At 40.0% G+C, this 23,852-nt stretch overlaps 1 protein-coding gene across 2 annotated transcripts; it reads left to right on the top strand.

The window, feature by feature from the left end:
* The first annotated feature begins 557 nt into the window (after nucleotides 1–557).
* LOC120510778 (ADP-ribosylation factor-like protein 8B) lies at nucleotides 558–23,478 on the top strand. Of its 2 annotated transcripts, XM_039726964.1 has the most exons (7): nucleotides 565–873; nucleotides 5,477–5,557; nucleotides 14,054–14,127; nucleotides 14,540–14,633; nucleotides 17,042–17,109; nucleotides 20,333–20,403; nucleotides 23,083–23,478. In XM_039726964.1, exons 1-7 carry the CDS (start codon nucleotides 685–687, stop codon nucleotides 23,130–23,132), a joined length of 627 nt encoding a protein of 208 aa, XP_039582898.1. In that variant the 5' UTR covers nucleotides 565–684; the 3' UTR covers nucleotides 23,133–23,478. The 2 variants fall into 2 exon arrangements, with proteins under 2 accessions (XP_039582899.1, XP_039582898.1); XM_039726965.1 differs by lacking the exon at nucleotides 20,333–20,403 and having other exon boundaries at nucleotides 558–873.
* Nucleotides 23,479–23,852: the final 374 nt, after the last annotated feature.

Raw genomic sequence — 23,852 nt, 5'->3', positions numbered from 1 at the left:
CGGGTGATTTTCCAAAAATTATCACAGGAGAAACCAAATAAAACCATGCTATGTCCTGGATCTGGAAGCCTGTCACTACACAATGAAGAATTCGAGAAGAGTTTCCTGGGAACAGTAGAGGTCCTAGTCTAGGGGTGTGAGAACTGCCACCACCAGATGTGATGAACATACAATGCTGTCACGCAGCCCCAGCCCACCGACTCTGGCAAGGCAGCGCTGCCAGCGCGCCCTGGGCCCCCTTCGCTGGGTGGGGAAGCTGCAAAGCCCGCCCACGGCAGCAGGACCGCGCCGGGCCGTGCCATCCTTCCACACCCAGGGACCAGCTGTGCCCGCACAGCATCCCGGCGGTGCGGGAGCCGCCCTGCCCCTCCCGCGGCTGCATCCCCTCGCTGGGCACTCAGGGCCGCCCGGCCCCGCACAGCGCCGGCCGCTCGCGGGGTCCTGCGGCCGCTCCCATCCCGGCCCGGCCCATCCCAGCTCGGCCCGGCCCATCCCGGCCCATCCCAGCCCCCTCCCTGTCTGCAGCGGGTGGCGGCGGGAGAAGGGCGGCGGCGCCGTCACGTGAGGCCCTGCCTGGCGCTCGCTCCCCGCGCAGCCCCGCCGCCGCCAGCCCGGCCCGAGCCCCGCCGCCGCCTCGCCTCGCCTCGCCTCGCCTCAGCTTGCCTCGGCTCCTCCGGCGCTCCCATGCCCAGCAGCGAAGCGGTGCCGCTGGGGCTGGGCGCCTGCCGCAGGTCGGGGGCGCTGGGCGGGATGCTGTCGCTGGTGGCGCGGCTGCTGGAGTGGCTGCGCTCGCTGTTCTGGAAGGAGGAGATGGAGCTGACCCTGGTGGGGCTGCAGTACTCGGGCAAGACCACGCTGCTCACCGTGCTGGCGGTACGCGGCCCGGCCCGGGGCAGGGCGGTGCGGAGCGGAGCCCAGCGCGGGGCAGGGCCGCGGGGCTGCGGGGCGGGCGCGGCCGCCCGGCGGGGCTGCAGGGGCCGCCCGCCCGCCCGGGGCCGCCTTTCCCCGCAACAAGTGCGGGCTTTGCTGCTGCGGTGATGCCGCCGCCCGCCGTGAGGTCCCGCGGCGATGCGGAGGGATGCGGAGGGAGGGAGGGAGGGAGAGCGGGAGAGAGCATGAGGCGGCTTTTGCATCGTTTGCAGCCTCGAGAATTTCACAGCAGGAAGCTAAGGTGTGTGTGAGTGTTTTCAGAGGGAGGAGGACGCTGGGTCTGGCTGCGAAGTGTGCCCGTCTTGGAGCAGATTCGTGGGCATGGGCTGTTGCCGTGGTTCAGGCTGGCTTTCCACGTTCGGTGTTTCCCAGAATAATGCTCTGTGCATCCCTGAAGGACTCGAGTTGCCCGTTACTGAATGCTCTCCTCCCAGCAGTTGCAGCAATACTGATGCCTTCCACAAATCCTCCATAGTTCTTCCCCAGCATTCAAGTCTGATTCCAGCATTCTCTTCCCCCTCTGGTGATGGCCTTGCAGCCTCTCTAACGCTGACACCTACCACGACATTTTGTCTCTTGTCACCATGCCGAAATACATTTCTCCTCTTTCTTTGCTGTGCCCTCCAAATTGCATTTGGGTCCATCCCAAAGATTTGCTTTCTGTCAGAGGGTGGAAATAAATATGTATATATGTTATATTTGCTTACTACTGATCGTGAAGCTTAGTGAAGCATTTCTGCAAGGTGGTATCTCTTGTGAGGTGTATCACAGCTTCAGGTGCTATGAGATGAAAATTTCTAGATGTTCTTCAATCCTTATCATGGAAAGCTAAAAACCAGACTGGGAGGTGTATGGGTTAAAGTCAGAGAGATTGAGGCAATGAAAACCTGAGTATATGATATTTGTTACTTGCTTTTGTATATGATTATGGATTAAGGGAAAAATAAGAGATTATGCATTATTGTGAATGAAGAAGTGGAGAGAGAGCAGGAGAAAAAAGAATGGCGAATGCCCAGTGAAAGTATGTTTTGGGTGACATCAGCAATCAGTGGAACACACCTGTAGCTGATATTTTGGTTGGTTTGTCAGGCACTCAGGTAATCTTCTTAAGATAGGCCTTGGTGCATTTTACGCCCATTGGAAGTGTTCATGTCCCAGGGGAGGGCCTTGCTGAGGAGTGGGAAAAAGGCATGACAAATTACATTGCTTCTTGGATTGTTTTCATGAACAGAGCAAAGAAAACACAGGATTTCAGAGACCTCAGTAGTGTGTGGTGCCAGACTTTGTGTGTAACTGTCCACTCCCTTGTACTGTTCCACCAATGGAATGGCACTGTAGGTGTTTGTCTCTGGGATGTTATCTTCAACACCAGAGCACTCCTGTTACTGCAGGTCTGATTTTCCCTGCAAATGTTATTTCTTAAGAGTATTCTACAAGGAATTAATGTTTTGTGACTTAGGGAGGGTCACACATTGCAGGTTTTGTAGATTTTGGATCCTCCAGTCTGGAGATGATGTGCCATGATAATCACCAAAGAAAAGTGGTTGGAGAATTTTGAAAAAAAATTAGGATAAGGCTAACTAATGTTATACATAATAACTATATATTTAGTAACTATAATAAACATATTCATATTAATAGTAGTTTTCTCTTGAATACCATTGATATGTGAAGGGCAAACGGATTGGGAACTCTGTGAATATGTGGCTAGAGTGTGATGATGAAAATAGCTGTTGCAAAATAGTGGCTACTTAAAATGCAAGCTGCAGTGGATTGAGAAAAAAACATTGGAAATTACAATTTTTTTTCACTTTGCAAGAGCACTCAAAGATCCTGTCGTGCTAAGACTGAATATACACCCTTTGAGACAGTCTCTGCTCTTCAGAGTTCGAGTGATATTTAATCCTTAGTTACCAATGGAAACCTTGGATAAAGTCACTGCCTTGTACGGATGTGCATTGATATAATACAGTAGAATTTGGCCCATGGTTGTTGATATGGTAGGTGGTAGTTACAGTGTTCGTTATCAGTTCAATATTCAGAAACTTTTAGAGGACATTACAAACTCTTAGCATCAGTTCTTTTTCATTTGTATCAGGAGGTAATTTGTTTTTTATTGAAATATGACCAAGAAATTTGGTGCACTTCTTAAATATTCACAAAAAAAGGCAATTTTAGGTCATGTAAAACTTCCTTAGCAAGCACAGTACTGCAGACTTTTTACTTTATGGTGGTCAGGTCATTGCAACACAGTTAACAGCTCTGAGACTAACATGAGCAAACAATTGAAACTATTCCGTTATTTTCTTCACTGTGTGGGAAAAAAAAAAAACTGTAGACATAATACCTTCTTTGTATCTGATTCCATTCAACCAGGATTCCGTTATTTTCTTCACTGTGTGGGAAAATAAAAACTGTAGACATAATACTTTCTTTGTATCTGATTCCATTCAACCAGAATGGGGAATTTTTAGAGGAAAAGACTGAAGACCAATGAAGAGGATGATAATTCTTTACATTCTATCTGCAGTACTAGAGGAGTTATGGTGGTTTGATTTTTTTATTTATTTTTTTGTCTTCCAGTTTAGCATATTTACATGTGATGTCTAATTTGCTGACAAAAGTAGAGTTCTGACTTTCTACAGCCTCTTGAGTCAACTGTCTGGTTTTCCAGGCATTCCTGTCCTCGAGTAATGATGTTACATTTTCAGTGTTTATATGTTCATGTGTGTTTATGCACGTGTTTATACAGTCCTCCAGAAATATAGATACTACATATTTTATAAAAAATCCTATAATTATAGGGTCATTAAGGTTGGAAAAGAATTCAAACATCATCAAGTCCAACATTTGACCAAACACCATCCTGTCAACAAAGCCATAGCACAAAGTGCCACATCCAGTCCATTCTTAAATGCTTCCAGGGATGGTGACCACCATTTTCCTGGGCAGACCAGTACTGATACTGGTCTTTGCTGGTTGGGTTTGTCTTACTACATCCAGCTAAAAACTTCTGTCAGTGCTGGGTATGTGTATCTGTATGAAACTGCAGAGCCTTTTGTTTTCACTTTTTTTCCCTATTGCTGTTGAAAAGTTACTGAAGCAGGGAAGACAAAAAAAAGACAAAAGATGGTGAATATGTATAGTACAGAATTTAGCAAGAAGATTCCCATAAGTAAGGTTGAACAAACAACTGATGGATTTCTTGTTCAACTTGTTTCTTTCCTGATGGATCTAATTCCAAAATCTTGTCAGACAATCATGTAACTCAAAAGTTATACAGCTTTTGAAGCCCCCGATTAAAAACTGTTAGCCTTTAATTGTAAATGCAAACTGGAGGCAGAGTGTGTTCTCACTTCACCACAAACAGGAAAGAGAAAAGTTTCAAAAACTGTACAGATCCCGGGAGTAGCTGTGGAGGGATAGATGGAGAGACCTTGCTGTTCCAGTGCACCCTCAAGCTCTGATTTCTCAGATGAGAGGGAACTGATGGAACATGACTGCATCCTGCCTTGTCCATATACCCATATTTTCTTCCAAAAAAACACCAAACAACCCAGGGCACACGGATTGGTAGGTAAATATAGGCAGATAGATGCAGAAGGGCAGTGGCAGGCCTGGAAGGTGCTGCTTTCTTTGCTGGATGATTGGAAAACCAGGATTGCTGTGTCTGTTTCAGAGAGCACCTGGGCCTCTGTATGGACGTAAGTAATGAAGTGCCTATGTTACTCTGTCGTGTCCAGGAGACACAATAGCTCGTTAATGATTCATTTTCAAAGGGAAGAATGAGTGATGAGTTTCCTACTCAGATCTGAGTTCTGTCTTTATCCTCAAAAGGTGTCTTCTGTAGTGTGTAGAAGTAAGATTCCCATTGCTTTGATGAGAAGTGTCTCTATTGTGAAAATATTTCTCTGAACTGGGGGAGGAGGCAGCACTTTTGTGCTCGGGCTTTGTGTTTGGTGTTTATGGTACACTTGAGTTAGCACCTTGTACATTCCTGTCTTAATGGCATTCTCTTAACTCTGTGGCAGGATTCCTCTGCTGTCACCTGCACAGAAGGAGCAAGTCCGCACATAGTTCTCTCTGCATGGGAAGTCCTTCACTGTTTTTATATTTGGAGTTAAACTACTGGTAACAGTAGAGCGAAACTACAGGAAAAATCATGGTGTAGCCAGTTCTATAATACTTTATCATATTGAGGGTAGGACTGGGTGACCTTTGAAGGTTTCTTTCAACTCAAATCATCTACAATTCTATATTTTAGCTTTGCTGCCAAAGGATCAGATAAAGAATTGTCTGAAGTCTCGTGGTTTCTGGGGTGATCTTTGTTGCTGAAGAGAATAAAAGATCATTTAAAGGGACTGAAATGAACAGTCTTCCGTGATGTGACAATGCAGTAATTGAAGTGCTGGCCAGTGCTCTTGCTGAAAATGAATGTGATAATTTACAGTATTGTAAAAGTAACACTTTTTAGATTGCAAATGAGAACCTTTCTTGTACGTATCAACTGTTTTATAATAAATATAATTTTGGTTTTGTATTCTAGTCGGGGCAGTTCACAGAAGATATGATTCCTACAGTAGGCTTCAATATGAGAAAAATAACAAAAGGCAATGTTACCATAAAGGTAGGTGTGCATGTTTGAATTGATACAGAATGAATAAATAATAGAGTAATTTCAACTGGAAATATGAAAGACAGGAAATTTCTTTTAAGATTATAGGGTCCTTTATCTGTTTTTCTATCTCCATGCTAACTTTTTTTTTTTAAAGCAATAGTAATATATTTCTCTGTTATATTAATCTGTTTGACTTCATTGTATTCCATGCCAGGCAGAAGCTTTGTTGCACTTTTTTGATTTAGGAAGGTCATAAAATGTGGAGATTCTGAGGTAGCTGAGTTGACTCCTGGGGGTGTATCTATCTTCTCTCTTCTCCTTCCCCCTTCCTCCCAGCTGTAAGTGAAATCTGGAGCGACTTGACTCCTGACTTGGGAGTCTCAGTGGGGAGTGTGGTTTAGCTTACACATTAGCTTTGCTGGAATAGAACATCTAGTTTAATTCAGTTATCACAGAATCAGCTGTAGAGACACATAAGCATCAAAATAGAGATAAATCACTCCGGTAGCATTAAGGCACTGTGTTGTTTGATTATGAAGGGAGCTTGGTTGATTAGTCTTGATGAAATTCACAACTTCTAGCTAAATCAAGGGAATCTAGATTTTTGTTTTTACCTTGACTTTTCCCTCCTTTTCCATAATATATAATTTATTTTCTCCCTCAGTTCTATAGTTTCTCTTCCTCTGGTTTGGTATGATTCCTGAACCACTGATGAAATTCCAGAGGTGCCACAACAAAAAAGTTACTGCATTCAACCATAGTTGACAAATAATCCACAGGAATAGGAATTTCCTTTTTTTTTTTTTTTCTTTTGCACAGAAGCAATGAGGCCATGCTTGATAGAGAGAATACACAGGCATAGTTGAAGGGGTGTACCAATGCTGTTGCAGAATTGTCAGATGTAGAAGAAAACAGAAAAGTTGTTGATGGTTCATTAAACTAGGCAAAAATCTTTTACTAGTAAGCAGTCGTCAAGATAAAGTATTTATTTGAGCCAGGATAGTTCAAGAAGGAACTGACTAATAGTTTATACCAGGGTTGTCTGGGCAAATGATGTTGCAAGATTAAGTTGTGCAGAGAGGGTGTGGGTAAGTTAGTGTGGAACTGTGCCTTGTTTTACTCTTCAAGCTCAAAAGTAATTTTACAGATAGTTGCTATAATAGAATTTTTAAGAGTAAGGAGATAATGCTAACATAATTAATTATGTGTATTAGTTTCAAAACCCATACTTAATTTGGAAGCCAGTCTGCATAGGATGATAACTCATTCTCACAGTCTCTCTGCTATAACAGCATTCAGTGCAAGGAAGGGGTAATATGACTCTTAGGCATAGACGCTTATTAAGAGTTTGTCAGGATAAACTACTTGTATGCCATTATTTCTGTATCTAGGTTATTGCTAGATAAGTTTTCCAAAATTATTTTACTTTGAGAAAAATGACATAATCTTTTAATAAGTTGATGACTCAAGAATGATGAGCCGGTGCCTCTTGCTAGAAACCTTTTATGAACTCTACAAAACAGGTAACCATTCTCATAGAAATATTATGATAGTCAACTATTAAAATTAGTAGATAAAGTGTTATTTTACTAAACCCGTGAAGTTCTTTAAACATGACAGGAATGATGTTTATGCTAAGCAAAAACCTGACATGTGTCTGATGTTTTTTGAAGGTTTCAGGGGACACTGCAAAACAGAATTAATTAAACTTACTATAAAGTTGAGGCTGAGAAGTCATCTGGGTCAAAAAGTCATCAAGTGAAAAATTTGCATTGTAGAAGTATTAAGATTGATCACTTTTGGAAACGTAAGTTGCAAACCCAGCAATTAGGTGATACTAATTCTTTAGGTAAAGATACTAATTCTTTATCTCTAGTTGTTTGCTCTATTTTGAGATAGGCCACTAAGAAGGAAGTACTATTCTAGTGCAGTTTCTTTACTTCAGTTCCATCTGCAGATTTCATACAATTCCAGAAGGCAGAAGGAGCTGAAACCCATGGTCTTCTTTCCTTTCTTCTGATTTTGGCAGTCATTTCCAAAAGCTGGTAGATTTATTTTCATTTTTATTCTGTAATCTTAATGTGTAAATGTGTGGTCACTGGCATGCGTGTGTGTATGTGTATTTATCTGAACCACACCGAAAGAAAAACACTGATTATTTACTCAAGCCAAAACATTTCGTAGGAAGATGCTGGTTTCAGATGTTCTTGAATTGAAGCTAAACCTGTTTAGAAATGTAAGGCTGTCCGCTTCAACCATGAATTGTCAAATTTTGACTTATCAATATGTTCAGTAACCTGTCACCTGTTATTTCCAAGAAGAGAAGGCAATAAAGGAAGGATTTTACCACACAGTGTTTGAAATCTAAGCTAGGAGCTTTATATTTTGAGGTTGTGGTTGAGGTATTGAAGTACAGGATGATTTCTAGCATCAAAGTATTATATGTATCACAGTGTTCTGCTAGAACTATTCTATTGAAGTTCATTACAAAACTGATGGCTATCTTTTTTTTTTCCCTGACAAAAATATCTGACTGAATTGCTTTGAGATTTTAATTCCAACAAGTTTTTCTGTTTGGTGAGTGATTTGATTTTGGCGGTTTTTCCATTTTTTGGATCTGCTTAGTATTAGGACTCCTTTAGGTGAGATTTACTGTTCAACAAGCTAGACAGCAATTAATAAAATTTACTTTAACAAGCCAAGTTTCAAGAACCTCAGAAGACTTGAATCGTGAACTGCTATTTAAAGTGATTGAGAACCTCCAGCTAAGCAAACTTTGGTTCTTGCAGTGATGGTCTTAGAACAGTCTCAGTTTAAAGGAAATAGAGCAGCACAGACGTGTACACACAGATAGTGCCACAGATTCATTTTCCTTGCTCTTGTATTTGTTTTTCTTAAAACAGCATGGCCAGGCGGATTCTGCCATAGCTGTCCGGAGGAGTGGAGAGCGCGTGCTCAGGGGACTGGAGCTGGCGGGGTGGGCTGTGGTCACCCCGGCTGTCACCGCTAGATGCCGGTGTCCCTCCACCACACCCTGCACAGCCTGGCTGCGGGAGAGCAAGGCTGAGCTTCTTGCTGCTTGCACTTTGCTCTGGTGTGGCAGAGAGGCAGGAGAAGGAGGGATGCCAGCTCTGTGCATTCCTCTGCCAGCTTCCTTTGTTGCAGCACTCCTGCTCTGGACAGTAGTGTTTTTATGTCTCTTGTGCATCCTCATAGAAGCAGAATCCTCCTGCTTTGTAGTGCTTCCTCCTACTATTCAGGTTATCTTACCTATCATATTGCTATTTCAAATGTCATGCAGTAATACAAGCCTGTGTGTGTGCTCAGAGTGTAGTTCCAGCAGTGTTTCAGCACATACTGGCTATTCTGTATGACTTGGATCACTCTGAAGAAGCTGTGCTGTCTGGCACCTGATTTCAAGTCAAAGTGGTTATTTCTGTAAAAAAATATTTTTCTGGATGTCCCAGTGTTTAATGATAGTTGTCTCTAAGGAGGAGCTGTCTGTAAAATTTTTTTTTTCTGGATGTCCCAGTGTTTAATGGTAGTTGTCTCTAAGGAATAGCTCTACTGGTGGTTCAGAAGGGCTGTGATCCACAGCAGGAAGCCCTGTTACTAGTGCTAAATCCCAGGGATTGTTTAGTGTGTTCATTAGTGACCTGGGTGGTGGGACAGGGTACACCTTCAACAAGTTTGCTGGTAGTACAAAACTAGAGAGAGTGGCTGGTACAGCAGAGGGTTCTGCTGCCATCCAGAAAGACCTTGACAGGCTAGAGAAATGGACTGGTAGGACCCTTTGGAAGTTAAAGAAGTACAAGGACTTTGCTTTTGTGTTTAAAATCCACCTGTTGATCCTTCTAGCATTGTATTTTGTGTCTCTGATAAAATGGCAAATAGCCCCTGATCACTTGGAAGTACTCCCTCCCATTAAAATGCTTCTGTGCTTGTTGTCAAGAGTTGAAGATAATTTGTGAACATTTGTGTTGCAAGTCTATTTCCAGTTCTTTAGTGAGAATATTATGATTAAATTATGAACATTGAAATGTGCATATGTGATTAAAATGCCTAAATGCTATTTTAAAAGTTGGACTTCATCACCAGTGAGGAGGGAGAACAGAGTTCTTTAAAGGGCCAAGACTGATTTCAAAGAACATAACTGTTCTGAGAAATATTGCCTTCAGAAAATGTAACCATCTTGCACTTCTTTTTTGACTCTGAGAGCAACTATGAAGGCATTTCCAATATATAAGATAATAAGTAGTAAGTATTCTAAAGCAGTAAGTTACAAGACTGGTAGGTACTACAGGTCCGGCTGTGTAGATTTGTATACATAGGACAATTTATTAAAAAGTTTATTAGGTTTTTTATTCTTCTGTTTATTAGGCGAAAAAGATGGATATTTTTGGTTGAAGATTCCAGTCTAGAATAGGTGATTGTTTAGGATTTGTCCCTCATGAGCTTAGCCATGTGGTGAGTAACCCAGTCTGAGCCAGTTGTCTGAACTTGCTGGGGAGCAGTGGGTGCTTTGCAAGAATGCTTCTCCAGGTAGGCAAGGTAGGTGAAAGAAACAGAACAATTTCCTGCTGTTGGTGCCCTCTGGGCACTTTAGTAGCCAATGAGAAATTTTGGTCACCTGGATTAAAGGCCTAAATTTGAGGTGATTGAAGTTGTCCCATGCTTTCCAGTTGCTCTGTATTACACACTGAGTTGTCTGTGAATGTGATGACTGCTGTGTGTGTGTGACCTCATTGGTTGCATCTTAGGCTTCCCTGTGTACACTGTAGTGGTGGATGTTACTGGTGCTGCCTTATTCTGTCCAAATACTCCTCTCTGCTTAACAAATTCCTCAACTGTTTGTTTAGGTTAGGTTTTATGGATAATACTTTCTGCTTCCAAGAGGAAAGATACATTTCTGAGTTCCAGTATTTGTAGTGTTGGATTCATCTTGCAGGTTAAGATGTCTGCATGTAAACAGCTATATGAATGCAGTGAGGCTTAAGCTCTTTTAATAATAGTCAGAGGAGCCTGTAGTCAGTGCTGTCAAGCCTACAGCATAATTCTGTCATCCTAAACAAGATGTTATATCTGATCAACTGAAAGGCTGTCTAGACTTTGCTGACTACTGTGAGATTGTAGGTACTGAACCCACACACTGACAGCAAGATAGAAATTTGTCATTGTGATCTCTGTCCAGAAATCTCCTACACAGCATGTCTGAAAAAAGCCATGTAACATGACATCTAGGAAACACTTTTCCTGCAACTTTCTCATGAACTATCAAGCCTTCCCACAATATGAGCTAATTTGAAGAAGCACAGCTAGAGTGTTAATGAACCTTCCTGTAACTGAAAGCTTTAAAAAATCTTTGAACCTATTCATGTGCATTTTTGCTCAACTGTCATGATAGAGCTCTGTGCAAAATAAAAGGATCTGCTCCTTAAACATGGCTAATAGCTATGGTCTTAAGATGGAACCTTAGATCCTCCTGAAAAAATTGGAAAGAGATAAATCCAAAATTTCCTCTTTTAGAAAAATTTGATATATCTCAGGTAAGTACGTGGTAAACAGTGTTTACATCCTGGTGATCTAGTTTACAGATTAAAATATTGCACCAATTAATGACAGTGTAGACCTGCAAGCAATAAGAATTACTACACTATAGAATTAGATAGAAATGAATAAAACAGATTAAAATGCAGTACCAATAAGATATGTGCCTTTGAGATTGAGCCCGAGCAACAAATCCTTGAGATTTTTATCTCCTGTGAGGCAATGGTACCGGGTATCAAAGAAACTTTCTCTCAGTATAGTCATTCTGTAATCTTTTCCTGATTCTTAAAATCACTATTTTATCAATTGGGGTAAAATTACCTTTTAAATATTAAGAAACTTTTATTCCTGAGGGGTAAGTAAAAGCCATGGGAGAAATTTGAAGACCAGCCTCTTTTTAAAAACAACCAGACCAAGTAAACTTCTTTTTATAGCTAGCTGTATGTTCAGCTGTTAAGGTTTAGTCTCCTGCCTACCCCATTCATACCTAGAATATACTTTTTACGTGTGTATTAAATACTGGGATGCAAAAATAGTTGATATACCAAACATGCAAGGCTCATGCAAGAGAACTTCTTTAACACTTAGACCTCTCCCCTTTCCTTCCTGGGTACCTCTTGTATTCTCACAATTCTGTCTGTTCAGTTGTGTACTGTGAAAATGGTTTGGTGCAGCAATTTGTGTTTTGAATTAAGTAGTTCACTCTTTCATTGGCTATTCAATATAATAAAGAGTATTAGAAAATTACTGTTAAAACCATTTTGACTTTAAAGGGAAAGAGGTAAGGATTTTTTAAAATTGAATGCATTTTTTTAATATTTCACATAATTATTACTATATTGTAAAATTGTAAAATGGTTCAATGTAAAATTGGTTCTAAAGCTCTTTTAAAAACACCTAGTCTATATGGTGTCCTTCTTGTTGTACTTTAATGAATAGCTGTGAGCCTGATTAGGGAAACTGACTGGAAATGACTTATCTTTCCATTGTTTCAAGGTGACTTTTTCTCCTAATGAGAGTAATCTTGTTCTGCAGTGCAATTTAATACTGCAAGATGTAGTATATCATCAGGCAAGGACAAACCCAGGATTTTTTATCTTGTATTATTTATTTTGTGATTAGTCCATGCTACAGCATCTTGTAGATTTTCATGGCTATCAGCATTCCAAAAATCTAATCTGACTACTAGCCTGCCCTATAATCTTTCCCTTTTTTTTTTTTTTTCTTCCTCTGGTTTACCAAGAAGATAATACAGATTCTTTTTCAAGACACACAGATGTGCACCAGATGGCTTTGGATAGTTTCAAGGTCTTGATGAGTTATTGGAGTAATTAGTGTTGGTGTAAGTTTTGTCACCTAACCATAATGCTGAATACTCATTACGTTCAAGCTTTTAAAGTATAAAGGTTTATTTTACTCAGACCTTTGATACAGTGCTTCAAATGTCAGTACAGATATTAATTGATACCCATTTCATGGTCAGAAGCTCTTTCATGTGTAAAATTTTTTGATCTTATTCAGGGGATCAGAAAGCACTCTCCATTTAGGTGATACAATAATTTTATATTGGAAGGAGTGTTAAGATATCAATTAGGGAATGATTTTTAATGGTGAATTGGGAAATAGTTATTTCTAAAATACAAATATAAGATATTGAAAATTATATAGAAATTGATACATAAAAATGATTTGCAGGCTGTGAAATTAAAAAATAGTGGACATTAATTGAAAAAGGCCTTATCCCATGGGTCTGTGAAGTCTTGCTCTTTTGTGAAAAGCTTTGTTGCCACAGATGGCTTAATTTGGATTTATAGTGTAAATGTGAGGACGACTTTTAAAATAATTTGTTGCTGTGTATATATTACTTCCAAATTTAGTTCCTTCTGTAATATATATGCCTCCTAGATCTGGTATACAGTATATATTGTTTTGATAGCTAAATCTGCTTAAAATAAGAAATAATAACTTCTCTTTGTCCTTGGCAGAGGAACAAATCCATTGCTTTTATTTTTCAGTGTTCATCACTGTCTTAATCTGTGTGTCACTTGTAACACAACTGTCTTTGGATGTAGCTGTAACAGATACATTATCATGTAACCTTGACCTGCATGATGTATGTATGTTACCTGGTACTTTGATCTGAGAAACAGTTTTGAAACAAGATACTGTCATCCACCAAAAATACCAATTTTTTTGCAAGTAAAGCAGAATATCTAACTCCTGTACAGAAAAATAGCATGTTAATGTTTTAACAAATTTAGGAATTCCATGGGGTTGCTGGGCATTAATAGCATGTGTAAGTATTTATAGGATTTGAGCTTTTGTAATACAATAAGCAGAATTTGAGCTTTCTTTCTTCAAGAAACATTACTTAATCACTTCACGCCTACCTATACTACTGTTTCCTTTCTGGTTCTGATTAATTAATCCATGTGTCTTTTAAAGCACATTTGTTGAACCACTGGGAGAACTGTGGAGGTATTGGAGCTCCTTGGAGTGGGGAGTATCATCCCTTATGTGGATTCAGTCTGGTCTCTGATCCGCTCTTTGTTTATTTACTATCTGTCTTTATCCTGTTGAAAGTCTGATAACCTTCTTACCTCAGGTCTCCCTAGCCACATTAAATATTAACTTGCATAACTGTTTTGTACAATGATGATACTTTTTTTTTGTTTTGAGACTGTGCATTTGCAATAATTCACTTCAGTATCTGAGTAAGACTTTTCTTTCAGTGAGTGGGAAAGGGTAACATTCTGCAAAAGAGCATTTAGTGCTTTTAGTGTCACTGGCCTGACATATTCTCCTCCATTAGCTAGAAGGGGCCAAGAAGATCTTTTAATAAAATTTTGGAATTTGCAATGCAGCCTGCATGCTGCATATAAGAGTTAATTTATTCTGTTGGGTTAGGGCTATGTAGTTAAAAAATATTTTGAGGCTGGAGTGTTCTTACCTTTTCAGGTGTGGGACATTGGAGGACAGCCAAGGTTCCGAAGCATGTGGGAGCGTTATTGCAGAGGAGTCAATGCAGTTGTGTAAGTTTTCTTTTGCATGTCTATAGAAAATGTACTTTGTAATATATATTATTATGTAATTAGGTATTGCATTACATTATACATGAAGAAAATAGACTTTTTTTTTCTGCCCGCCTCCATCACATAAGAAGACCCAATACAATAAAAGTAGTGTGTTTTGCACGTGCAGCAGCCCAGACACGTAAGTAATTGCATACTCCAGACCATTTTTTCCCCACAGGCTGTATTTAACAGCCTAAATCTCTTATCTTCTTACATCAGTATCTTCCTATATCAATAAATGCAGGGCTTATAAAACTTTGCATTTTCTAATGCTCTTGCCAATATCAACATTTTGTCACATTTCAGATGTTTTAAATGCAAATTTCAGCAGGTAATGGTCAATACCATAAATAACTATTCTTTGTTGCAGTTACATGGTGGATGCAGCAGACTTAGAAAAAGTAGAAGCTTCAAAGAATGAGCTTCATAGTTTGATAGATAAGCCACAATTGCATGGAATTCCAGTAAGTATTTTCATTATTGTTCTTGCCTGAATGTTGACAATGTGGCCTAAATCCTCCTGAGTTGGTTTCTCTGGTCTCTTAAAAGTACTAGGTTATATATGATGCAGCCTTGATACATTGAGCACTCTTAGAAAAATTACTGTGATTTTTTTTTATAGTACTCAGCAACTTAGGAGCACTGCTTTGTGTTTGTACATTTTCTTGTCTAAAGGTCAGAAAATATTTCGAAAAATTGTGTTTTCACATGTGGCATTATCAGACAGTAATTACTTCCAGTCAGTCCCTTGTTGGCTGGGTTTCAGCCAATGACCCAGGTATGTTTCTGCCAGTTATCTTATGGGAGATGAGTGTTTCTGCAGGTTGGCAGACAGTAACATCAAGTAGTGTCCTCTGCCTCCAGACATTGTGTAGGAGCTTTCTTTATTTGTCCTGACTTTTTCTTGACTTAGTATTTCAAACTAAATTGTGTGGAAAAAATGCAAATATGCATCTGTTCTCCAGTTGGAAGTGTCAAAGAATAGTGTATTCAGCTGAAATTCTAATGAGGAATGCGAAGATAGAGACTAATGTTGTTTGTTTAAATGTAATCTGCCAATTTAAAAATCCATCAGGTTGTCACTGGTCTTTATGTTGATGTCACCAAACAAGAGTTCATACCTTGATTATAAGAAAGAAAACAGTCCTGTATCCATAAAAATGAGGAAGAAGTTACAACTTGATGGCTCTTCCTTGGCTCCGTTTTTTGTAGGCAGTAATTTGGACACTTGGCCACTACAAGTAATCAAAGTTACCTGAGGGTGAGTGGACAGTGTAAGGGCTTAAAGAATGCACTTGAAGTGTGTCAAAACACTGTCAAAGCCACAGAAGAAACTTCCCATAAGATATGTCACCACAGCAGGAACTTGAGATAAGCACAGATGCCACAGCAGGCAGAAGCTAATTCCAGCCTAATGGAGCTGAATGTTTAGTTAGCATCTGAACATGCTGCCTATCTGAATGTTGCCACCACGGCAAACTGTGGGAAAAGAAGTGTTTGTACACATGCCATCAGTTATGGGAATGGCATCTACACCCCTTGGATACCTGGGACTTGGTCTGTATAAAAATGGTACCTCCAGCATGAAGTCAGTCTCCCTTTTTCTCTCCCTACTTTCCTTCCACTATTCTCAAAGGAGAGTTTTTCAAGTGATTCACCATTTTTGTAAGGTTTGCTATTTTTGTTGTGATTTTATATGTTAATTATCTATTGAACAAATCCTACGGAACTCAACAGTTACGCTGTTCATGGGGAGTGACATTGCCTGTCCTTTGCACTCTCTTTGCGTGCTCTTTTGCTTCTCACTTTTCCTTGCTGAAATGATTGGTCTCTCATATCTTCACTAGTATTTAATTAAGTTCCTTGCCTCTCATATGTTATAATATCACACTCCATAATGCCCAGGCTGACCCACACAGTAATTTCCAAGGTGCAGTGATGTATTTTTTACTTACTTTTATTTCATATGTAGTAATTAGTATTGAACTTCCTTCAATTTATTGTGCTCAGGATTTGGCACTATAGATTTTAGAGCAACTTTATTAATCTAAATTACTGCAAGTAATGAGTGTAATATGTTCCAGATTCATGGGATATAATGGGACAGTCTTAGAATTGTAGCACATCTGGAAAACAATAATGCAATCATAACTAGAAAAACCTTCCATTGCTTACTTCATCTTAGAGTGTGCTCAACCCGTTTATCTGACCTTCATTTATACTTGAAGCCTTAAATAGAATTCCGAAGTTCCAGCATCTATTTGGTAAATTTTCTGCATTTCTGGGACTTAATTCCTAATAGTTGGCTTTCAGATTTTTACCATGGATGCTCAAACTGGACAGAGAGGTGGCTGGTGCCTAAGTGGTACTTGGTTCAGAGGCTGAGCTGTTCAGTGCATCAGTGTTAAGAAACAAGGGAGCAAAAAATCATAGAGAGAATTTTGTCTGGGTCTTTAGGACCAGCCTCTGCTGCTGGAGCCCTACTTTTGATTAACATCAGTCTGGTCCTCTGAACCGAATATCCTTTGGTGGCTTGAATGCACCTGATGTGTGCTGTCTTCCACATTTCTTTGCATTTAATCTGACACCATCCTGTAATGCCACCCAGAATGGAGGGATTCACTTCCAGAGGAGATTTTTGATACTAACACACTCAGAAATAATTTGATCCAGTTTTCAGAGGATATGCATCTAGCATCTGGTCCTGACTAGGAGCAGGATTTCCGTGATGTTCCCACAGTCATTGGTCATTTTGAATATGTCCTCTGTTACAGTCTAAATAGCTGCAAGATTCAGAATAATGCCATCAAAAAGTTACAGACAAAATTTCATTTCTCCTGGATTTAATAGGTATATGAATTATTTCTTTCAGGTGTTAGTTCTTGGAAATAAACGAGACCTCCCAGGTGCACTGGATGAGAAGCAGTTAATTGAGAAATTGTAAGTAGCTGGCTTTTGTAAAATGCTGAGACACTGTGAAGTTTGATATGTAAGTCAAATTATTGGTAGTCTATGACAATAACTATAAAAGATGCTATTTTGCATTTTCAGATATTCCACTTCAAGCTCTGCTGGCGCCTGATGTAGTGATCTAGGCTGATAACTGTAGATTTGAATCTCTCTTTATTGTTGTTTGGTTGTGCAGAGTTATTTCAGATAATCCTCTTTTCCCATCACTGAGGAAAGAGCTGCTAGGGGTAGTGAAAGGGTCATTTTGACTTCTTGCAGTACAATGCAGTGCAATTTAATGCTTGAATGGCATTAGAACAGGACCATATCAATCTAGTGTTGGTAAATTCATGCAAGTCAGGTATTTTTGCCATATTTATGCCAAAGCATAACTTAGGGATTACTGAAACTAAGAGATGGATGCATAGTAAATGTAAGTGTGAAGAAAATACACAATTTTGTAAAAATTACCAGTATAACACTAATTTTGTAAAATAGGATTCACAAGTCACATAATTTTAATTAGTAGAAAGTGAAGTTCTGCTATAGTAAGGGTGGTCCAAAGACAGGGCTACTAAATAGGGCTCACAGAATGGCTGAGGTTGGAAGGAACCTTGAAGTCATCTACCTGCTTTTGCAGACACTTTTGCCCCTTGGAGCTGATTGCTCTGGACCATGTCCAGACAGCTTTTGAATGTCTCTGAGAATAGAGACTTTGCAGCCTTTCTAGGCAGCCTTTGCTAGTGCTTGGTAACTCGCAGAAGTAAAAAGTGTTTCTGTGTGTTTCCTGTGTTTCAGTTCATGGCCATTGCCTCTTGTCCTATCACTGGGCTCCATCTTCTTTACAGGCTCCCTTCAGAGTTTTGTATACATTAATAAGAAGTTCCCTAAGCCTTTTCTTCTCTAGGCTAAACAGTCCCAGCTCTTCAGCCTTTCTTAGTCTGTGAGTTACTCATTATTTTAGTTGTCCTTTATTGGACCCTGTTCCATAGATTCATATCCCTCTTGTACTGATGGTCCACAGCTGGTCAGGTACAGCTTTACTGGTGCTGAGTAAAAGGGAAAGATCACCTTCAGCCTGCTGGCAGCACTCCTAATGCACCCCAGAATACCATTAGCATTTTTACCACACTGCTTGATTGTGTTCAACCTGGTGACCTGCCAAGACTCCCAGGTCCTTTTCCTGCAAAGCTGCTTTTCCAGACAGTTGGCATCTGACATGTCCTGGTGCCTGGGGTTGTTTCTCCCCAGGTGCAGGACTTTGCCTTTTCCTTTGTTGAACTGCATGAAGTCCACTGCCATCTCTTTTCTCCAGCTTGTGGAGGTCTCTCTGGATGGCAGCAAGACCCTCTGGTGTACCAACCACTCCTCCTAGTTTTCTGTCATCAGCAAATTTGTGCTTTGCCTCCTCATTCGCAACAAATGAAGATGTAGAACAGGAGTGGACCAGTATTGGTTCTGGTGTACACTGGTAGTCACTGGGTTCCAGCTTGCCTTCATGCCACTGATCACCCAGTGTTCAGCGAGTCTTCAGTCCACCTTGCCACCTGTGTGTTCAACCCATACTTCCTCACCTTGTCTATGGGGATATTATGGAAGGCACTGTCAAAGCCTTAATCAACTGAAGGTGCACAATATCTGTTGCTCACCCGTCATCTACCAAACTGTAGATTTCTTTGTAGAAGGTTATTGAGTTAGTCAAACATTATTTCCCTTCTGTGAATCCATGCTGACTACTCCTGGTCACCTTCTTGTCTGTCACATGCCTGGGAATAGTTTCTAGGATTAGTTGCATCATCACCTTCCCAGGAGTCAAGGTGAGGCTGACTGTCATGTACTTTCCCAGGTCCTCCTTTTTCTGAAGAGTGATATTTGCCTTCCTGTGCTCATAGGCACCTTTCCCAGTTGACTTGGTTGTTCAAAGGGGCCTCACAATGACATCAGCCAGTTCCATTATCACTTGTAGGTGCTTCCCACCATGGCTGATGGACTTCTCCATATCAAGTCTGCTTATTTATTACCTGATTAGATCCTCTTACATGAAGGAAGGGTACCACTTCTTTGCTCTTAGTCATGATCTCTGGGGCCTGGGGTTTCTGAAGGCTAATCTTGCTAGCTAAGGCAGCATTTTCATGTCCTGGGTAACCAGGTCCCCTGTCTCATGGAGCAGTGGGTGCACATTTTCTTCTGTCTTCCATTTGTCACTTTCTCATTTTCTTTGACATCTCTCATGAGATCCAGCTTCAGCTGGGCCTTGGCTGACCTGCCAGTGTCTCTGCATTCTTGGACAATGTTTCTGTATTCCTCCCAGGTTACCTGTCTCTGCTTCAACCTTCTGTATGCTTCCTTTTAATTACTGGGTTTTGCCAAGAGCTTATTGTTCATCTACTTAATGTCTTTTGGCTTTTTTTCCAGGCTAGTTAGGATAGGTTATTCTTAGATTTGGAGATGAATTTTGAATATTAACTGGCTTTCTTTAGCCCTTCTTTGCTACAGGACCTAACTACATGGGACTTTTCCAGGGTCGTCCCTGTTTAGTTCTTTTCTTTACTGCTCTTGTATGGGCTTCAGACTTCTCAGTGCCTTCACTTCCCACGTGCTTCAGGAAATTTTTTTATGCATGTCTGTGTCAGTTGTGTGGGGATAAGTAAATGGAAAAATAACAAAGTGTTCAGGAGCTCTGAGGGGGGTTGGAGAATTCCCAGAAAGAAGTTGATTGAGAATCAGTTTCTTCCTAAATATAGAGGCATCCTTTCAGTAGGAGTCAGATGTGATATATTAAGTACGATATAGTAAACATCCTGAAGATAAATGGTGTGATCATTTGAGCACTGATATTTTATTATGATTTACTGGATAAAAAAACTCAGAATTCTAAGTGAAAAGAGTAGAAGATGAATCATAAGACATGGGTAATACTTGGTTGCAACCACAGAACGTTATTTTTAGCTTATGGATTTCTGTGTTTTTTTCCTCACTAGTACTCTGACCTAATGAGAAATGCAAATTTTTTGTGAAATGACTTTATAACCTTTTAATTCTTATAGTTTAAGAAATGTGTGGTTTTCTGTGTGCAGTGGCATATTTTAAGAATTTAACATCTGAGAATAGAATTGAACCCACTGAGTAAAAAGCAGAAAACATAATTTAATGGAAATTTCTGTTTTGAGTGTTTATGGGGTTATAACAGTACTTACTGTTTTTGTTTCTCTAGAAATCTTGCAGCTATTCAAGACAGAGAAATCTGTTGCTATTCTATTTCCTGTAAAGAGAGGGATAACATAGGTAAGCAGCTTCTAGTGTCATCAGTTTGTACTTTGGATCAGATCAGGTTTGAACATCTACCTCCACTATATTATTGAAGATCTCAATAGATCTCAATTTACATTGAACGATACTTTGCAAATTTACATTGAATGGTACTTTGCAAATATTGTATGCCACTGTATTTGTTTCAACATAGAAATATGTTTAATTAAGAAAAAAACTTGTAGAAATATTTAGTTATTTATTTAACTTCCATGAGAAGTTAATTTGACAGGGATCTTGGAAAAGTGTATTTAAAGCCTGGAGTAATTGAATCCTTTACAAGAAACCTGTGTTACTTTTGAAAAAACAGTAGCTGTGTGATGATGGCCTTCCAGTTATTAGGTGATCCTAAAAAATGTTGATGATTTATTTAATACATGGTTTTCTGAGCATGTGGCTGTTCCTCAAACTAAGGGATGAGTGTTTTTTCCAAGTGGAAATGCAATGAGTGTATCCTGTAGTCAGTGAAGATCTATCCCCATGAACTTGTCTTCCATTTGCCTTTGCTTTTTGCCTTTTCTCTCTCTGCTACCTTCCACTTTCCTGTCCTTTTCCTCTGTCATTTTCTCCCACTCCCTTCCCTCCACAGGGCAGGAGGAAGAGAAGGGATGAAGCTAGCAGCAGCAGCAATTGTCTGGGGGTATGCTACCTCTGTGCCACCCTTCTCTGCATGCTGCTGAAACAAGTGGTGCTGGATGGGATGGGATCTAGCTTGGCTAGATATTTCTAGCTGCTCTGTGAGGAAACCAGACTTGATAGAAGAGCTGGGCAGCTCTGTAGGGACTGTGAGAGTAGGAATAGGAAGATAGCCACTTTCTCTCAGCATCTGGGGAAATTTCCAACCTACACAGACAGAACCAGGTAGTGGAGATGGTGAGGAGACTGTACCATGGCACCTGGACTTCAGTGAGCTGGGGGACAGTTCATCTGTGTGCAGAGATGTGTTAGGCAGTGAGGGCTTCTCCTGCAAGTGGTGTAGATGACTTGGGTATGTTAGAAGGAGACCAGACCCATGTTTGCTGTAGCTTGGGGTGCAGTTGTTACCTCTGAGTGAGGGAGATGCACAGAAGGTGCTGCTGCACTGGGGAAGATTAGACTTCAGGAGATAAGAACTGTAGAAGACAACACAGGATAATCTCAGTAGTTGAAGGGCAGTGAATGTAATTGAGGTTTTTGAAATGCTGTTCTTGATCCTCATCAAATTGGCAGGGCTGCAGTGGAGATTCTTAAAAGTGGGATTGTGACTGGAAACTAGTAAAACCAGATTAATTTCTGAAAGACTCATGGAGAAAATAGATTTTGATCCCAGTCCATTTATTTGGATGCCTGGAGGAGAAAAGCATGCAGCAAAAAGCATGATAAAATTTGCATGAAAGAATGATCATTAATGCAGAACATTATAGATCCCTTACTTGTGAAAGTTCTGGGAGTAGTGACAAAAAAGGCTCAAATCCTAACTGAGACTTGGTCAGGTATCTTCCAGTGTAATGTTGTGCCTAGAAAGACTAGTCAGGTTCTTGAATATTTGCCAAAAACAAAATAAAAAATGGGAGCCCACTGTGTATACCATTTCAGACTGTTGGAGCACCATGTGCTTGTTATTTGAGAAGACCTTGAGGAAAGAGGTTGGGTGAGAAGCGAGGGAGACCAAATGGCTGGAAAGTACCATATACAAAGAAAGACTGTTATGCTTTCTTATTAAAGTGATGAAACTATTAGTCTGTTAAGGAGAAGACTGGCAGCTGACTTCTTCCTCTGCATTTTTGACTGATGTCAGTGAAGTTGAATGAGATGACACTGGTATTTCAGTGTGAACTGCAGCCTAGCTAACTGTTCTCATCAGGAGGTGTAGGTGTAAGGCTGCCAGTTACTGTGTCCTGAGAGACTGTGGAAGATAATTGTAGTTATTAGTTTTGATAAATAGTGGGTTGATCTTTTCTGCAGTCTCAGAGCCTAAGCTGGTCTGCAAGGATATTCATGGAGTGCTGTCTTGAACTTAAGACAAATATGGCAACAAATTTCAATTTGAGGACTAAAGCTGCTGCTGCCCCCTGACATCCTTCCTGCCTTCCTGACAGATGTTACTGCCTTGAGGCAAAAAAATCTAATCTGCTCATGAATCAGTTTGTGAACTGCTGCAGTTTTCAGCTCAGTGCATTGGATTGCATCAGGAGGGGTGCCAATTTCAGCTATCAAATTTTAGTCCAATGTTGCATGTCTTTCAGAGACCTTGGACTCCTACAACCTACCTAAATGGCTTCTTAATATATTGTTAGATGTTTGCCCTTCTCCTTCCTTCTGTTTGTGTATTTGCCTTTGTTCTCACTCAGCATTTCATTCTAGTCTGGATTTTACAGTTTGTTTTATGGTCATCTTAAATGTTTGCTTTTTCAACAGTTCCTTATCTATCTATGGCTTCGAGAACTTCATGTTGTATTTGAAAAAATACAAAATGCACATGATTTAAAACCATACAAAAATAAAAGGCCACCTGGAGGTTGACATTGTGAACTTCAGTTATGTGTGAATGACAACCTGTGGGTTTTGTTTGGTTGGGGTTTTTGTATGTGTATTAACCTGCTGGTGTTTTGTTGTGCTTCTGTGCTCTGCAAAGAGACTGTTGAGTTTTTCATTTTGTTTCATCTGTCCCCACAGACATAACATTACAATGGCTTATTCAGCACTCCAAATCAAGAAACTGTTGAAGAAACTTTGTTGAAGATAACTCTTCCCCAATCACTTTGACTCCTATCAGCTATACACAATGAAAAGATAAGGAATGCAACTGTCTACTACCAGGACTCACTGTGGTCATATTTGTTAACAGAAGTAAATCTGACTTGTAACTTGTCTGTTTTGATTGGTTTGTTTTGTTTTTTTTTGAATCCAGATATTTGTCTGCCTAGGTGAAATTCCTGAACGCCTTAATACAAGACTGGAAGAAATCAATAATTTTTTGAGATTAAATGTTTTGAGTTTATGCATGCAAATTGTCCAATACATAGTACTTTTTTTTTCTAATTTGAAACTGAATAAATTGTGCAGTGGAAACAAATGACTGTTTTTTTTTTAATGTAGCATATAATTATTCACACAGAATGTTTTCCCTCTGAACACATGTAGTTAAGTACATTCAATCAATTAAATAAATTAATCAATTAAAACTGTAATTAAGAGCTTCTTATATTTGAACAAAATGATGATATTCAGAGTACTTCTTGAACAGAGAGTGAAACAGAGAGCAGTTGAGATCATGTGCATCTTCTCTGATGTTATTAATTCCCAAAATTCATGGATTTCGTAAGCATTGTTACTATAAATGAAATGGTGTTTATGGACTACTCTGTCCATTCCTGAACCTTTAGAATTTTCAAGTATACAACATAAAATAGCTGGTATCTGAAGTAGGATTAGTCCTTTGGAAA

The sequence above is a fragment of the Passer montanus genome, unplaced genomic scaffold (assembly GCF_014805655.1).
Source record: "Passer montanus isolate IOZ18808 unplaced genomic scaffold, ASM1480565v1 scaffold6, whole genome shotgun sequence".
Taxonomy (NCBI): Eukaryota; Metazoa; Chordata; class Aves; order Passeriformes; family Passeridae; genus Passer; species Passer montanus.
The sequence above is the reverse complement of the archived record's forward strand: the minus strand, read 5'-3'. Positions and strand labels throughout refer to the sequence as shown.

Excerpts from the sequence above, each read along its gene's own strand:
- LOC120510778 (XM_039726964.1), top strand. The coding sequence starts at position 685 with ATGCCCAGCAGCGAAGCGGTGCCGCTGGGGCTGGGCGCCTGCCGCAGG. Across the intron at positions 17,110-20,332 it reads AAGCAGTTAATTGAGAAATT|AAATCTTGCAGCTATTCAAG; the intron begins GTAAGTAGCTGG and ends TTGTTTCTCTAG. Across the intron at positions 20,404-23,082 it reads TAAAGAGAGGGATAACATAG|ACATAACATTACAATGGCTT; the intron begins GTAAGCAGCTTC and ends CTGTCCCCACAG.